The sequence below is a fragment of the Ochotona princeps genome, chromosome 7 (assembly GCF_030435755.1).
Source record: "Ochotona princeps isolate mOchPri1 chromosome 7, mOchPri1.hap1, whole genome shotgun sequence".
NCBI lineage: Eukaryota > Metazoa > Chordata > Mammalia > Lagomorpha > Ochotonidae > Ochotona > Ochotona princeps.
This window is the reverse complement of record NC_080838.1, coordinates 37,958,875-37,974,856: the sequence shown is the minus strand read 5'-3', so window position 1 is coordinate 37,974,856 and position 15,982 is coordinate 37,958,875. Positions and strand designations below refer to the sequence as shown.

Genomic DNA, 15,982 nt, shown 5'->3' with positions numbered 1-15,982 from the left:
TAACATGCAACTGAAGACTTGAGGCAGATAGCTAGTTGTCCACATTTAATTCTCTCCCATTTGTTATTATGACACTACTGTTCCCCACGGTTAGATTATCCATGAGGCTAAATTATATTATCAAACTCTCCATTATCAAGATTTACATATTACTATTTTTGTCACCTATTTTTGTCTAGAAATCTGGATGTTGCACTAAATGAATTTATTCCAGGTCATATCTTCCCAAATTTGGAATATGCCTATTCTAACTGCTGATGAAGTCTTAATTATTGTTATGTTTCTTATGAACAATTAGACAATGGGACTGCCTATAAACTTTCTTTTGCTTTTCACAGAAAAAAAGAAGCAAATAGGTTTTATATGATGGTTATAATGAATTTACAACCTTAAGACTTGAAGGAGGAGCAGAGGTAGATACACCAAAGATAAGTAAAAATGGTCCAGACTGGGTTGCACAAAAGCAACAGCAGCACCCAGACTGGGGAGATTCCTCTGAAAGGCATGTTGCAGTTGGCTTATTGATGCAGGCACTTGATATTCTTCTTAAACTTATCTCTTTAGTAAGATATACTTACTTGTCTTTGTCATGGAAAATATAAAGCTGCACTTATCTGAATCAGTGTGTATCTCTGAGCTGCAATATTTCTGTGTGCAATGAGTTCCATATCTACACATTTTGGCTCCAGATAGCATACTTGGTCCTAGTTTCTCAGGATCATACTCTGAGTACTAGTAACCAAAAAGTGTCTTAGTAGATAATAATAAAAGGCCAATGAGAATAAACAAAATGGAGGATAATCAATGCAACATATATTGTCACAGAAAACATAGCTGAAACACATTTTATAAAAAGAAAAATTTTGCTGCTATCTCATCCTGCATACCTTTGATATCCCTTATTTGGACCTTATGACACATTCATTTTTAACTCCTTTTACTCTCCTTACACTCCATGAATAAGTTTTGTTTCTTTTTTAAGCAAGTCATTTGTCCAGAAATGCTAAGACTAAAATGCTCTGTCTGCATAATAGGTGCTTTTAGCAAGCCAGTGCTGCACGGTTAAGCTGTGCTTGCAGAATTATTTTTCTTAAAGTGTAGTCAGTTGACCATACACCAACACTAATTTGTTTCTAACAGTAAGGCATGTGCAAAATGCTGCTCCATATAATGGTGATTGCAACCATCATGATCAGAGTGCTTGTTGTTTTGTTTGTTTGTTGCTTTTATTTTTGTTTTGTTTCATTTTTTCCCAAACCAAAAGAAATGTGGTTGCAGCAGCACACCTCAGCTGAGAATCGTGTTTTCCATTCTTCTAACAGCAGGTTTTCTACTTGCCCTGCATTAAGTTTTATATTTCCTTCATAAAACAAGGCACATTCTCCTAAGGAAATTCTGATAAAAGGACATAAAATATCTCTGCTACAAAATCTTTCAACACCATTACAATAATACCCTAATGAAATAATAATGTGCATATGCATGTGCTATAAAAATAACATAATACTTTTAATGTAGATTTTTATTTAGGCACTCATAGATGCCTTAAAATTCTACCTTAAAATAACAACGCTGGAGGGCAGGTGCTAGATTTCTAGGGCATTATTGTATTTCTCCGGGCACTCAGCTTGAAGCCTGGTTTTTCATAATAATTTCTGTCCTGAGAAACTATAATTATCCTGAGGAACACTATTTCCACTGTCTCATTTCTTAATTACAGTAGTGACATAAGATAAATGCATACTTATTGAGATCAAATGCATATTATTTTGCAGTGATTATAAGTTAGTTCTCATTACAACAATTTCACTGTGTGACAATCAACTACTGATGCCATGTTATGCGTTAGGAACACTGCCATTAAGTCCAGCAAAGAGGGTATTTCCTATTTGAAATGTAAGGGGCTTAGCATGAGAGATTGGTCAATGGAAAAGTCAGTGGAACACATATTAAAATGATTCTGTGTGAATCTCAAGTAAGAGCATTGTGCCAACTAACATTTAGAGGATTCCATTTATATTTCTATCCAAAACTCTTCATATAAATTATTCTTTAAAATGTCTTTCTCCTTTCTGACCTTCAGAATAAGAAGCTTTGACTATATATCCCAAGGGGGAAAATGAATGAAAAATGATAGCAATAATTTTTGTATCCAAGAATAAATTTTTACCCTATCAGTAATGCTCTTTTCAAATACTGTAATGCATTGTCTTGAAAGTTTTAAATTTTCAAAGTTATTTAGTTTTGTCGCTTCAATTTTTTTTAAGTTTAGTTGAAATAGTTCTTATATAGTTTTTCCAGGGTTTAAACCAAAAATATGTTTTTGCTTTCTTTTTTTTTCAAATAAGGCAAAAAGAAAAGTTATGAATGTTTATATACTTATGTCTGGGTGTTGGTGTGACAAATACTGTGTGTGAGATTTATGTATTTGGCTGTAGGTGTTAAGTATACCACGTGTGAGATATGTATGTCTAAAAAATTACATCAAGAAATATAATTCCTTTAAAATCATTGATGAGAAGCCATATACAAAACAAACCCTCAGACACTTAGCTGTTCTCTATGCAGTTACAGTGGATGTGCTTAATATAATTTATAAGACATTACTCTTGATCTTCTAAAGATGTTTATGAAGTCTTCATTACTTTATTATGATACTTAAATTGCATTGGAACATTAATACACCTACACAGTGAGAAGTAAAATGAACTTTTAAATTATTTGTTTGTGAGAATAATGTAAAATTGAGGAACAAATACAAAATCTTTTTCGGGCTTTCTTTTATCATTTGTGTAAATACACATTTAAGACCAAAAATACTGAATTTCCCTTTTGCACATTATTTTAAAATTCATGCTGCAATATTAGATAATAGTTTATGCTTGCACATATGTTCATGTTTTAAATTACTCTTTCAAGAGTCATTTATGTTCTGCTTTTCTTTAGTCTTTATTCTACATGAGACCTAAGGTAAAGTGCTGTGGTATTTTTAAGAGTTAATGTTGATGTGTGAAAAACAATAAAAGGATTCATAAGTGTGAAAGAGCTTTGTCATACATGTAATAAGTTTCAGCATAGAACTTAACAGTTTCTTTACTACAGTAACTTACTGTAGAGAACTAAACAATTTCTTCACTAGAGTAAAAAGTCTTCGTTGGACCACAAAGAAAGAAGTTTTCTCAAGTCTAACTCCATTTCAAGTTGCATGCATATATATTCCACAAAACATCTGGAACAATTGTTGCATTTCAGGACAGATCTAATTCTGATTTTTCGGTAGTCTGGAAATTACTAGATCTATTTGACGGTTATAGTGATTGTTCTATATGAAAAAGGAAATAATTGATAGAGAGTGTAATGCTGTGGATAGCTGTGAAGGAATTTCAATGTCAACATTTAAATTATTGCAATATGCAGATTGCATTGATATTCTACTGGTACATATTGTAAGAAGTAAAATGAATTTCTAAGACACTTGTCTGAAATAATATGAGATAGAGGATTAATATTATTGTAGTAGAGAATGTTCGATTTTCTTGTTATATTTTTGCATGTATAATTTCCCCAACTAGATCAAAATTTAATCAAAATCTGAATTTGATATAAAAGTTAAATGAGAACTTTCCACAAAAAATACAGATGTTTTCCACAAAAGTCCAATTTTAAGTTAGGTGCCATGTGGAGCTTAAGTGTCTATATTTTATGGTCATTTCTGTTTATATTTTTAGATCAGCATTTTCATGACCCACTTGTCTAACTATGGGAATGACCGCCTAGGGTTATACACCTTTGTGAACTTGGCCAACTTTGTGCATAGCTGGACCAACTTGAAACTGCAAACTTTGCCTCCAGTGCAACTGGCTCACAAGTACTTCGAGCTCTTTCCTGACCAAAAAGACCCTCTCTGGCAGGTAACATTTCACATTCTCTCTTAGGTTGGAAGGTAATAAAGTGGCAGTCTTGAGGGTCTCATTTGTCTCAGACTCTCTACTGAATATATCATATTTATATATAACACAAATCACTCTTTCATTTAGTATTGTTATTCTTTAATAGTGTTTTTGTTTTAAATGGAAAGTGTATGGAAATAGGGAAAGGTGTTTGGTTGATTTGTTAGTTGGTTCGTTGGTTGGTTTGAAAATTTTTACATTGAGGATGTTGTTTCATTGTCTTTTTTCTCCAAACTAATAGTGTTTACTTTCATGTAATATAAGCATTGCCTAGCAGAAAAATGATTCAGCATTGGCTATCGGATGAGGTAGAAATCCAGAGCCACTCTATTGTAATATTTTGAAATAAGATCTTCATATATCCAGATGTGTGTACAACAGTGTATGAGTTCTCATATAGATTTAGTTTCTCTTTAGAGTTAGTCTTTCACACTTCTGTACATGTAATATTTTTGCTATGATTAGATTACTAGTGAAGGATAATTGTTGGTTTTAGATTTCTATTACCAATAATATAAATTGGTGTGGGTTATTCTGCTAGGATGTGTGAAATACAACCTCCCTGTTTCTTAGCAGTTATCCAGGAAAATGTTGCCTCCCACTTTCTTGGTTCTTTATGCATCAGATTGCATTGACCCATACAATCAATAAACTAGCTGCACAGGACAGATTAGATGCTTCCCTGCTAAGCAAGTAGTAGAGAGGCAACATCATGAGTAATGAGAAATTACTGTGAAACATACTTTTTACCGTCTTCTGTCTCTCCTGGAGAAGATTGTTTCTCAATATTCCATAAACTGTGGCACAGGCCATCCTGTCTACATTACAGAAGGCAGTCAGCACATGATTATTGAGCATCTGCTATGTGTAAAGCTAGGTTAATTGCTCTAGAGTTTCCAAAGAAGAGTAAGATACAACACATTCCCAAGGCCAGTGGAGGATTGCCACCTTATTCATCATCCTGACACAACTGGAGATCATTATGCTACGTAAAATACTCCACTCCCTAAATAACAAATAATTCATATTTTGTGTTAGATGTGGGCGCTAATATAGAATGCAAAAATCAGTAAAGAAATTCACATCTTATGATATGATTGTAGATTATAGTCCTTTGCCATATTCTTAAGGAGAAATGACTTTCCATCTTGTACTTGCTGAACATTGTGGCTAGGGGTGCATTTAGCCCACGATTAACAAGTAAATTGAAAGTATGCTATTGGAAAAACTAAAGGAAAAAAGAATAGGGAATTTACTATGAGCTGTTTGTGTATTTTAGAATTGCATCTATGAGATACATAAAATCTGTTATCTTAATGTTCATAAAAATTAAAGCAATGTGTTCCAAAACTGCCTGCTCCAGTAAGCCATACATGATTCTGACTGCTTAATCATGAATGCTACCTTATTTGTGTTTATTCCAACTGCGGATTCCACTTATTTTGCCCACCCAGTAATTCGACCACCTATATTACACACTTGCACATAACAGAAGCATAAAGCACAAAGTCACAATTGAATATTGAGTTCTATATGGGAAAGCACTGTATTTCATGAAAGGTGATTACTCCAAAAAACTCAAAACTTTTATAAAATTGATAAATTAGTGATAACAAATCCAGTCTTTCTCACACAGGTGTATATGTGAAAAATATATAATTTGAGTTGCAGCAATTGAGAGAACAAATTAAAAGGGTTCCAGACACGGGGCTTATAGATAATCAGTCAACGGACCCAAGATCTGCTCCTTTTTCATTAGGTTAAAACAAGAGACAGTGAGAAGATATTCTAAGAAATCTGACAAATTGCTTTTCTTGATTTTGTGTGAGTTTTTAAAATAAAGTACTATATCTGCTCTTTCTAGATGGCATTGCCACTGCCTCATTTTTTGAAGAGTGAACATAATTACAAAGTTAGCATCTCCGATATGATTTGTTTAGCATGATGACTCTAAGTATTGATTAATTGTTTATCAAATGAAAGATTTTCTTTTGGCTGACTGGGAACACAAATGACAATTAGAAGAAGATATTGTCATTGTTTGGAAAATTATGTCATTTTGGAAGACCTAAGAAGTTCATATCTGCACAAGCCAACATTTGTAATTGCTGTTTACATTCTAAATTTGAATAGCATGAGAAAAGTAATTCCCAAGCAGTCCTTCATAAAAAACAAGGCAAACAATTAATTTTAAAAACCATAAGAATTTAATAATTTTTAACTAATATATTTATTGTGAAAAAATGACAAATTTTAATGTTATTTATATGTTTAGGAATGTTCATATAGGTTGTCAAAATATAACCTATTTTGAAGTTTTTAAATAACTCAATACTAAATTTTTCTTAATGAAAGAAATTCTATCATTTAGATGATTTCTTTTTATTGAAAGTGAAGTTGCTAAAATTCTCCATTAATCAGTCATGTATTTTCTAAATATATTTAAGAATGAAAACAAAGAATTAAAATGAGAGCGCTATTGTTCATGAAGGAATTTTTTAAGTGCCTGACATGTTGAAAATAGTGAACTCATTGTACAAATCGGGTACATTTTGCAGATCCTCAACAATGTCCAAGAAACTGCAAGTGCTGTCGTAGCGATGAAGTCTGTACTTCCTGAGTTCTCTTTCTCCTGAGTTCCTTAGTTATCTCTTCCTTCATATTCATATCTAAGAAGAAACAAAAAATCTGTAATTTGTTGTAATTTTATTTGCAGAGTGAAAATTTAGTTCTGCAATAACATATAAGTCATTACTAACTAGCATACCATTTACAACCATTTCAGCACCACTCTTTAGTTAGGAAAGATAAATAACACGTGTTGCTGTCGTATGTTGTCAAAAAGAAAATTAAGATTCCTTCACATTTATGAGTTTGACTTTTTTTATTTATTTCTTTCCCATTAAATGTAAACCAACTTCCAGTTTTCTTTTAGGTTTTCAATTCACACTTTTTTATTGTCCCAAATAGAAAGAAAAGTGTAAAGTGATAATCTTTGAAGCTGTTTAATTTCTTTGGGTGTCTTATGTAAAGTTTATTAGCACTGACTGTCATATTGTGAGCTGCCTTGTCACTTAATTAAAAAGTGTAAGATGAATATCTGCCAAAAGGCAGCAGGACAAGTTGGGCTTAATGTCTTGATGTTCATTGCCCACTGGCACTTCATTCTTCCTTAGCTGAATAACACAAGACTGTGGGCTGAGGATACACCCTAATAAAACCTCTGCATTGTGTTCTAGGAAATCCTACAAACCCTGGTTTACAGGACCTTAAAATTATACTTCCAGGTAGTTATTAAATCATATCCTTTATTGTTGTGGTAGAATAATCACTCTAAAGTATGAAAGGATTAGAATTAGAATTAGAATCAGAATTAGAATTTCTCTAAAGGCAAACAAAACAACCACAGAAAAAATCCACTGTCAGATCTAAAAACATACTATGGAGGCAGTGGGAAGGTCAAATTCTTGTGCAGTCACTAATCGATGCTTTTAAGCTCTCAAACTGTCAGGTTAACTCTGTCTCAATTTTCACTCAGTCACTCCAGAGTCTCCCTACCAACAAACACGCCAAGCGTGATGTGGATTCCTGCTCACGCATGCGACTAGGGGAATGCTCTAAGAGCTGCAGCTCCTCTCCTTCTGTGTCAGTCTCCAGGGCTGAGAAAGTGGGAAAGTAAATAACAGAGTGATCACCTTCAACCTTCAGTACCTCTGTTGATTCTAGCTGTCAAAACTTTCAGCCCCAGTTTAGAATCAGTGAGATGTGAATGCCTCTGATATAAACAAATCTCCAGATCTGTGGCATATGTACCTGGCCTTGGCTGGGACGTGTCTGTTGATGGAGTGCTGACACAGAGCATTGTCAAGTTTAAGAGCAGAATGAGAAGCTAGAGACATGCAGCCAAACCCATTCAATTTAGATAGGAAACGGATGGCATAATGAAACAGAATGGCCCAATTCTAAATCGTTTTACTTTGTTACAAACAAGTTAGAATTAAAGCCTGGTTTTCCTGATTCCTATTCCAGTCCAAGATTTTGGCTTGACACTTAGATAAACAAATCTATTTCTGTCATCAACTGTCTTTGTGGTATGATAGTTCGGGTATAATTCCTTATTTTAGAAGAGTCTCCTGGTGTGTTTTGTATAAATTCACTCAGTTCATATATAATAAAAAGAAAGACCTTTACCTTCATAAAGCTTATATGCTATAATAGTTCTTTGATATAAGAAAATGACATCATAAATGTGTCAGTGTGTGTTTTCTTCTCACTGGCACTCTAGAGCTTACTTCCAATTCCTTATTTCAACTAGCGTACAGTATGTGGGCTCTCAGGCCTGCCATACATCATAAAGCAGACCTCAAGGGGCAAGATGATGTTTACTCATATTTGTAACCTCAAACCTGATACAACATTATTACTTCTAGTCCCTGACATTATACTGTTAAGCTAAACTAGAATAACAAAAAACAGATATATATATGTGTGTGTGTGTACAAAAAAACACAATTAAATAAAATCCTTTTTTCTCTTTAACTAAGAGTGGGAAGACAAAGTGAAATGTACTAAAGAAACATGGTTAAGTCATGGGGAAATCTTTCTTTTTAAGATTTATTTTTATTGGAAAATCAGATATACAGAGAGGATAAACAGAGAGGAAGATCTTGTGTCCGTTGATCCACTCCCCAAGTGGCAGTAATGGCTGGAGCTGAGCCAATCCAAAGCCAGGAGCCTGGTGTCTCCTCTGGGTCTCCCACGAGGGTGCAGGATCCCAAGGTTTTGGGCCATCCTCAACTGCTTTTCCAGGCCACAAGCAGGGAGCTGGATGGGAAGCAGGACGCTCAGGGTTAGAAACAGCACCCATATGGGATCCTGATGGTTGCAAGCCCAGTTCTTTAGCCGCTAGGCTACTGCACCAGGCCCAAGGAAAATGTACTAGAGGAACATGGCTAAGTCATGGGAAAATCTTTAAAAGCTACCAGGGTAATCTGGATTTGATTGGCAATAGAGAGCAGATACAGACACCAGGAACAAGTGAAATGATAGTAGTCAGTAAAAATAATGCTAGAAGCTTCTTTTTTTCTTTTTCTTTTCTATAATCATGAAGAACAAAATGGTAAAGTTGCAACCAGGGATGCCATGGATGACTTCTTAAGTGTGAACAGTAAGACCTTTCAAGAAAAAAAGTAGAACTTATTGAAGGACAGAGCTGCTTATAAATAATTGCTTTTCACCTCAGCCATTTCAGTGAAATGGCCACAAGCGTTATTATAAATTTCCAAATGAGAAAATGGAAGACAAATTTTATGATCATCCTAAGTTCCTTTTCTAGTGAAAATTTACCTTTGTGTATTGCAATGTTACATCTCTCTTCCTAATTCAGCAACAGGTTATTTTTTAAACCATTCAGAGATGCCTTCAAGATATGAAAATTACCCTCGTGATCTTATGTCCTTAATTTACAATAAAGCACATTGTCATTTTGATTATACAAGAATGTCAACATTAATATTCAAAAAAATATGACATGCTTTTTTTTCTTTTCTCTTGTCCATCAAGTGTAAATATATTCTTTTCAAGTGTGAGATCCCTCACACAAAGCACTTAATGAGGTTTGGTCATGCAAAATATTCCTGTAACAGCTCCTTAAAATAATCAAATAAAAACATCATTATATTTTCATACTATCCAAATGAAAATGATCATAAAAATATATTTAGGTACTCAATGCTAAATGTAACAATAACAAAAACCTGGACCTTGTGCAAGTCTAACAGAAGCATTTGATAACTTTAATATTGAATTCTAAGTAAATAATATTTACTAGACCAACTGACTAATCACACACTTAAAATACAATTCCATTTATTGATTTGGCTATTTAGTTTTTACCAGAAAGACATAAGAAACAAATAATAAGATAAAGTGTTATGTGCAGGAGTGTGCTGTTTAAAGATGAAGCTACATTAGGGCCAATTTTACACTGAAGATATTTCTTAAAACAGTTCTCATAGTATTCGATTATTTAAATAAACATGGCTTTATTTAAATAGACATGAGTGTAATTGGATTCTACCCTATATTATACTCATGTCCATTTAAATAATCTATTAGAGATACCTTCATATTCTCTTCTCTGTGTGTGTACTTAACTCTGATAAGTTAAATGCACACACATATATAAGTTAAATATATAATATATATATGCTATATTTATTTATTTTGAAAGTCAGAGTTAAGTATACACACTCACACACACACACACACACACACACACAGAAGAGAATATGAATGTTCCATTGGTTCAGTCCAAAGAATAGCTGCCTTGAATGGCCAGGAATGAACCAAGCCAAAACCAAGAGTCAAAAGCTTCATTTAGGCTTCCCATGTTTTATCTCTTCGGAGGTGATTAAAATATGGGTGCATCAACCCTTCTAAGAAAACTAATTTCTTCAGAATTTATTCTCTTCTTTCACACTGTTTTAGGTGAACTTCTACCCATCATATTTGTATCTATTTAAAAGTAAATTTGCATCATGAATTCCATTTTTGAAAACAACGTAAATCACCTTTACCTATATAAAAGCTAAATTATCTGCATTTTCAACTATGGCACTTCAACCACAGCAAGCAAAAGCTTTTTTAACTAAATTTCCTTTAAAGTTTAAATAAAACAGTAAATTATAATATTTGTTTCAATTATACACAGAAAAATGAGATTAGAGAATGAAAACAACTGTTTTATGATTTTGTGACTTACAGTAATTATTACCATAGGGGCTGTTTGTAATGAAGCAGGTGAAGTTGCCTCTTGCAACGCCAACATCTCATAAGGAAGTGCTGGTTTCCAGACATGGATCTTCTCTTAAAATGTGTGCCCAGAGGCAGAAGAGGATGTGCCAAACATTAGGATGTGCCAAGCCAATTCAGAGAGTGAACAAGAGTGTGGAAGATCTGTCTCTCTATGTGTGTCATTCTGTGTCTGTGTGTATTTCTTTCTGTCTGTCTCTCTTAGTGCTTGCTCACTCTCATTCTCATTCTCACTTTCTATTATACTTCCATTTAATTAAAATGAATTTCATTGAAGGATTATACGACTGTGATTATTCAGGGGAAAGTGCCAGGATCAGAAAACAGGGAGAGAGAAAAGCGGAGGGAGAGGGAAGAACCCCTACACCTTCAAAACTGTATTGTGAACAATTAAGACTATGCATAAATAAGTTTAACAAAAATCTTAAACATTAAAGCTGTAACGATGAACTATGAAAATACAAGAAAATGTTTAATGTTTTCTTGGAAATGTCATTTGACCTCCAGAATCATCACCAAAACCACAAGCCTACACAAATGGATGGAAACACACAATTTAATTACACAGACAATCCAAGCTGTAGATTTCAAATCTGAAAATAACTAGTTGTGTGATGCTCAAAATCTAAATTAAACACTTCGTATCTCAGCTTCAGGCTCCTGGCTTTGTGTTGGCCCACTCTCAGCTGCTGCTGAGGAACATTCCTCTCTGTGTGCTTTTTTTCTGCAATTCTGATTTCCAAGTCAAAAAAAAAAAGTTAATCCAAGACAAAGAAAAGAAAAAAAAATAATGAACAAATTTCAAACACATTTGTACCAAAATAAGCTTAACTTGTAATTTCATTTTCCTATGAATGTCTTGAAATACCCTAACATAAATAGTGCCATTGTCTAATAAAAAAGGCATTTTTATCCGTGTCCTGTGTGTAAGAGACAAAAAAAAACTCTTCAAGTCTTACATTTCTGTGGCCATTTTATTTCACCATTTCTACAAGCAAAAGTTAGAGTGGGAAGGACACGACACTGCAATAAAAAAGATAAGTGGCCTCCCTAGACATATAGAGCTGAGAAAGATATAACAAATAAAACGTAGATTTTCAATAGTAGTCCTGAATTAGCCATCAGATTGCTCTTCTACCTTTGCTAAGGAAATGAACTGAGCACTTACTCTAAGATCTGTTCTTTGATGATCTCTGTGTAGGGGAAATTCAATAAGTATAGGTCATGGAAATCACCTTTCTATTTCATAGTTTCTAAGATACAGTTAAGAACTGAGGTTATTTACAGTTAACACAATTATATGATAGTATGGAAAAGATAATTTCAAATTCTAAAGTGATAGTGTGACTGAATAGCTAGAACTGTTCCTGAAACCATGTTGGAAACGTTTTGTGAGGAAGGTGGGGGATACAAGAAGAGATTTGGAAGCAAAATGTAAATGCAACGCATATTTTGTTAATGTTAAACCTACATCAAAGTAGGTATATGCTTACTTCTAAATTGTTATCATGGTTGTCCTAAATAAGGTAGTTAGTTATTTAATATGTAAACATTTATCAAGCAAATCAGTTATTATATTATAGGAATGAAAAAACAAGAGACCTCATTTAATTGGGATAGAATTGTTACAAACTCGTATTATAGTATTAATTATATGAAATGACAAAAATTACACACAGTTATGTATAAAAGAATTTTAAATGCAGAATATTAATAAAAATATGACAAGAAATTCATAGATATGAATGAAAAAAAGCTTTGGTTATGATCAAACCCAAGTAAAGTTTGAGTTGATCTCTGAATCATGACAAAAGCTAAGTACACATTAGTTGAGCTTCAATATCCAGGCATTAAGTATCCCCAGAAATAGATCGAATTAAGCCTTTACAAGGGTCTTTGGGGCACCTGGAAGTGTAGCTTACAGACTTAAGCTATTTCCTCAAAGTGATCTGACTCTGTGAGGTAAAATTTATATGAAGGATCATTCCCTTGGGTAACATTGCATTCTGGTAATGTTAATCTCCTCAAGATTGTCCCAGACCAATCTTTTAATGAGATCAAATTTTATCTAGATTTAGTTGATAATTTATCTAGACAAGAAGAAATTAAGGACCTCTACCATAAGCAAATCATAACCACTCTGTTGTATACACCATGAGAATATGATGACCAACCACGTGAGACAGATAGCATCAAAGCATTATTTTACAGATAGATAACTGGGGAAAATGTCTTGAGGCACCAGCAATATATTCCTCCTGATCTACAAGATAAATTTATTATATTTACTAATATCATCGATAGTAAATATTAGCATGTCAGAAGTGTATGCAAAATATTAAAAATGACAGAATAAGTGAACTATACATAGAAAACTAAATAATTTAAAAATTAAGAGGCAGACATGAATACTTACAAGGAAGCAACATACTTTTTAAAATAGTTTCAATTTGTACTTACTTCAGAGACAGGAGAGACAGAGATCCTCACTAAGTTGAAGATAGGTGTCAGAAATTCCTCCTGGGCCTTTCAAATGGGTATAAGGGATCTAAATCTTTCAGCAATTACCTTCTGCCTCTCATGATTACAATTAGGAGAAAGCTGAATTGGAAACAGCGTATCAGGGGATAGCCAAATGACTCCAATGAGACGGGCAGTCATCCTAAGGGGAGATTTAACCTGCTTTGCCATGATGCCAGCTCCCAAAACACATCTTAGAAGAAGTATTAGGTTGGCGATGATAATTGTTAATTCACAATAGGGTTACTCAGAGTGTGGCCCATAAAAAGTCTAAATTATTTATTGCTGATTTAGCATGAGACAAGCAACGAATGCCAAAATGTCAATCAGGAATACTCTGAGCACACTGGCTACTTCATCTAGAATTTTGTTTTTATCATGATGCAGGAAATTCTCACTGAATAAGGTGAGATCGGCTCATATTCTTGAACAAATTCCTTACTTTTCCTCATAGATAAGTTTTCCTTTTTTCTTCGTTTCTGTTGTGTCTGAGCGAAAGATGGAAGACAGATTTTCCCTTCAGTGATGCACTCCCCAAATGGCTACAGCGGCTGGAGCTGGGCAGGTCCAAAGCTTGCAATCAGGAGCTTCTTCCAATTCTCGCATGTGGATGCAGGGGCACAAATCTTTAGGCCACTTTCTGCTGCTTTACCTAGGCTGTTAGCAGGGAGTTGCATCAGAAATGGAGCATCCACAATAGGAACCAGCACCAATATGGAATTCCAGCACCACAGGTGGCAGTTTTACCTACTAGACCACAGAAGCAGCCCTGATGGATAAGAATTTTAAAGCACATTATATGGGAGTACACATAATGTTGTATCAATGATGACTGAAATTACTTTGGCTTAACTGAAGAAACGTATTTCTCATTCAAAACTGTCCAAATATGAGTAGCTAGTCAGAGAACGAGACAGTTCTGTTCCATTGTCACCCAGGTCTGCAGACCGACAAGTCTCCATCATGTGTCTTGCTTCCATTTGAGTCTACAGCACATGCTGCGATTGTACTCATTTTCATGGTAGCAGATCACATTATCTTGGGTGATTTTCCAAAAGACTGAAATCATTTGTATGAAAAACACTGGATTGGAGAAACACTTGGAAATATTGCCTCCAAAGAACCTGTACACTAAGAAAAATAGAGGTTGTACAATCACTAACTGAAGAAGGAGGAAATAGAAATAACTTTCTCTATTACTCTGAAAAACATGATTGGTGGTTCAGTTAAAGCAAAAACATGAGTAATTTGAGATTGAATGTTAAAGACATGGAAAGTATAAAGACACCAGTGACAAGAACATCTCACTGATACAAAACAAAGAACGTCCAGTGTACTAGTCCGTAATTAACTCTCTTTGTCACAGTGTTGATAGATGAATGCAAGACATACGACCTAATCTTTTACAATACAGTTGTCTTGGTGTATCACCGGTCTCTTACATTGCACTTTATTCTTATTTTAATAGGAGTGGTAAACACAGTCATCTAGAGCTGAGCAAGATAGCAGAAGCTGTTATTTGAATGATGCACTTCAGATTACATACAGTACTTCCAAATCTTAGTTTTGTATGGGGGCTGGGGTGGACTTTCGTGACAGCTGCTCAAATGACTCCTTGATGCCATTTGATGCCAGGTTAGAGTGCTTGATTTGAGTCTTAGGCCCTCCTCATCTGATCCAGCGTTGTGCTAATGACATCTTGGGACTAGACGAGATGGTAGGTAGTTCAAGTGTTTAGGTTCCAGCCATCCATGTGGGAGACCTGGATAGAATTCAAGGTACTTGAGTTCACATGATTTCCAGCCCAGTAGTTTCACAAATTTGGTGAGTGACCAAGAAGTTAAAGTATGGAGTTCAAAAACAGTACCTCAACCTCTTGTGAAAAAAATAATAATAATAAAATCAGATCAAATTGATATTATGTGAGAAGTATGACCAAACAAAAGAAAATCAAATTAAGTTTTCTGGTATACATGTGTAAAACATAATTTAAAAACACAGTAGGACCTCAGAGATCAGAAGCTAATCAAACATGAAAAACTATGTCAAGAAGATTGACATGATGCTGAAAGCTCTTGCCTTGAAGAAAGAAAATCTGTTAATTATTTTAGAAGGGAATTTTGCAAATCATAGAATGAGAATGGGCTCCAACTTCTACTTTTGGGTCATCAGCAAGCCTTTTATACCGTTTATAGAAAAATTAGAAAAGCATTAAACATACACAGTAAGATTAACTATTCTTCCTTCTTGTAGAATCCATGTGATGATAAACGACACAAAGACATCTGGTCCAGAGAGAAAACATGCGATCACCTACCAAAATTCCTTGTAATTGGTCCACAGAAAACAGGTAAAAATAACTAATTGCATTGCATACATTTTCAAAATTATTATTGTTAGAATACATTTTCCTATGTCACAATTGCATTAGATTTTTCCTTGTGAAACATTTAGATACCATATAAACTCTTTTAATTACTTTAATTTCCAAGGATCTTCTTAATATTGAGAACCTTTAAAAAGATAAAAAAACATTGCTTAAGAACTAGACTTGAGTATTATTAAACTTTACAGATTTAATTGCTATTGTTTTGTCAATATAGAGAATAGATTTCATGCATTAAATAGTAAGGTTCTAAGAAGACAACCTCACTTCCTATCTTTATCCCTCCCCCAATCTCTCTCTTTTTTCAGTTTTT

At 34.1% G+C, this 15,982-nt stretch overlaps 1 protein-coding gene across 1 annotated transcript in view; it reads left to right on the top strand.

Moving 5' to 3' along the window:
• The window catches only part of NDST4 (N-deacetylase and N-sulfotransferase 4), a 290,180-nt gene that overhangs the window by 252,375 nt on the left and 21,823 nt on the right, over window positions 1-15,982 (top strand). The window contains exons 7-8 of the mRNA XM_004594507.4: window positions 3,729-3,911; window positions 15,537-15,633. Coding sequence (XP_004594564.2) covers window positions 3,729-3,911; window positions 15,537-15,633 — 280 coding nt within the window. The remainder of the gene's footprint in view (window positions 1-3,728; window positions 3,912-15,536; window positions 15,634-15,982) is intronic.